At 33.1% G+C, this 2,741-nt stretch overlaps 1 protein-coding gene across 1 annotated transcript; it reads right to left on the reverse strand.

Annotated features, from left to right (window-relative positions):
- LOC116092191 (olfactory receptor 4C15-like) lies at positions 1-936 on the reverse strand. The gene has a single exon (XM_031373540.1). The coding sequence runs from the start codon at positions 934-936 to the stop codon at positions 1-3; it is 936 nt and encodes a 311-aa protein (XP_031229400.1).
- Between the last annotated feature and the right edge of the window lie 1,805 nt (positions 937-2,741).

The raw sequence follows: 2,741 nt of genomic DNA on the forward strand, positions 1-2,741 counted from the left end.
TTAAAATTTATCAGAAACCACTATTAATCTCTTCCACATTTTCCTGATAGCATTCTTCATTTCTTTATTCCTAAAAGTGTAAACCATAGGATTTAGCAATGGTGTAAGGACATTGATAAATATAAGCATGTTTTTCTCAAAGGAGAATGCAGACGTAGGTCTTGCATATATTAATAGGCATGGGACAAAGCACAAAAGCACAACAGTTATATGAGATCCACAGGTGGAGAGAGCTTTCCGTCGCCCTTCAGAACTGTGGGCTCTTAGAGAGAACAAGATGACACCATAGGAGACAAGCAACAAGGAGAAGATTATAATGCAGATAGCACCACTGTTGGCAAATATCAAAAAGACATAAATGTGTGTGTCAGTGCAGGCAAGCTTCAGTAATGGGAACAAGTCACACATGTAATGATCAATGACATTGGGGCCACAGAAAGGCAACTGCAAAGTGAAGATAATTTGTATGATAGAGTGCAAGAAGCCTCCTGCCCAGGATACCACTACCAAAATTCCACAGAGCCTCCGGGTCATGATGGAAGTATAGTGAAGGGGCTTACAAATGGCCACGTAGCGGTCATAGGCCATGGATGCCAGGACAATCACTTCTGCTCCAGTAAAGAAGTGGACTGTAAACAGTTGTGTCATACAACATTCAAAAGAGATGGTCTTCCTCTCATAGAAGCAGTCTATAATTATCTTGGGTGTGACAGTGGAAGAAGTGCACGCATCCAGTAAGGACAGGAATATCAAGAAGAAGTACATGGGAGAGCCCAGCAGCGCAGGGCTGTAGATGATAGTCACCACAATTATCATGTTTCCCCCAATAGTTGCAATGTAGATAAATGAAAATAAAACAAATAGTATTTTCTCCACATTCAGGTTCTGTGAAAGTCCCAGGAGTATGAATTCAGTGACAAAGCTCTGGTTTTGCATGATTCATAAGAAGACTGTCAAAGTAAATTTTATTAACATAAAATCTTCAAATATGAGAAAAATTGCTACTTATAAATTCATAATATCATCAATAAGATTTCATACACCTATGAAAATTATTTTGATTGAGACTATTGCAATAGAAAATAAAATGTAAAAGGGATTTTGAAGGCAATAGTTGTGCAATCTGAAGAATTGATGTAAACATGGATGATTAAATACTTGAAAAGAGCCAAATTCAGATATTCTACAAAGATATTTAGTTGTTTGAGTGGAAATAAATACTTCCTTTCCTAATAATCAGCTTTTTTAAACCTTTTGTGTTTCTTCAAGAGAAATATTAAAACAACATTGAAACTATAACCTGTATAGGAACCCAAGACCAGAATTTATAAAGCATATCTGTCTCTTGATGAAATGAACCATGGCTGAGTAACCTGCAGCGACTTGTAAGAGCACTCCATATCCACAAATAGAATAAGAGGCAAAAATGTATGTTTTGGTGCACATAAAAACCTTGGCTACTTTTACAATTTATTCCAGGAAGCACACTTATAAAGTATCCTTCCCTTCTACTTCATTTTAAAATTTGACTTGAACAATATAAGAAGTACTCTATTGTCATTACCACACAAAAAATACTAAAAAAGACCTCCTCCCACCCCCAAAATCCTAAGCAATAAGGAAATAAACAACAACAACAAAAATGTTATGGATGTCTTAACCTCTTGATAAACACTATAAGACAGAAGTTATTGTTACTTTTTTATTGTACAATGTTTTAATTTAAGTTGAAAGACTAAATGAACAAGGAATTGATAACCAGAGATTTTAAAAAATACATGTATCAACACTTTTGAGATTTCCAAAGAATCAATTTTTGAACAGTAATTTTTTTTTCTATTTATAGCTGCATTGGTGGATATTCTTTCTATTCTCCTTTCTAGCAACAAGGGAACATCTTGTTATGATCTCCCTGTATCAATGTGGCATCTTGACAAAGGCAAGAGTAAATGATAAAAGTTCAAGTGATGGAGCAAAAAAATTCACATACGAAAACCAGTGACAACACATATCTGCAAAAGAGAAATCATTCATTGAATTTGAATTAAACTCTTGAAGGTTAATAATCTATTACATAATAATGTTTTGTTTACTTGTTAAACAAATATTATTTAATAAAATGATATGACACATAGTTGGAAATTTGTATAAGGTTACTATAAAACATGCTCATGAACAATATATATGCTCATCTTTAAGGATTATGAAGATAAAATTGAAAATGTGAAAATGTTATTCATTGTCACATGACCACAAAATTCTACATTTAGTTAATTCACTTGAAGATCTGACTGCATCTTTAATAGACACTAATGTAATATTCTATCTTATGCATCCATTTCCCCTCCTTAAAATAGCTACAAGGAATATCTGCTACCTTATTTGAAATATGAGATTAAAAATAATTGAATTGTATTGTGAAGAAAAAAATGTGACAATTGAATGACTGTAATTCTAAAAGAACAGAAACTATTTTATTTACTAATGTGTCTGTCATGAGATGCTGATATATTTAATTTAAACCAAAGAACCATCTCCTGATGTTCTCAGAGCAGTTAAACACTAGAATCTGTAATCTGAAATCTCAATCTATTCACAGGCTACTGAAAGAGAAACTGAAGTAAACTAACCCTTTAAGGTCATTGGGTCAGACAAATGTATATATATTTAAGATAGACTGAGAAAATCACTATAGAATTTATTGGTACTTATCTGGTTATAAAGCAAGATGCACAACAAAT

Source organism: Mastomys coucha, unplaced genomic scaffold (genome assembly GCF_008632895.1).
Source record: "Mastomys coucha isolate ucsf_1 unplaced genomic scaffold, UCSF_Mcou_1 pScaffold15, whole genome shotgun sequence".
Taxonomy (NCBI): Eukaryota; Metazoa; Chordata; class Mammalia; order Rodentia; family Muridae; genus Mastomys; species Mastomys coucha.

Coding starts and splice junctions, on each gene's coding strand:
- LOC116092191 (XM_031373540.1), bottom strand. CDS start 936: ATGCAAAACCAGAGCTTTGTCACTGAATTCATACTCCTGGGACTTTCA.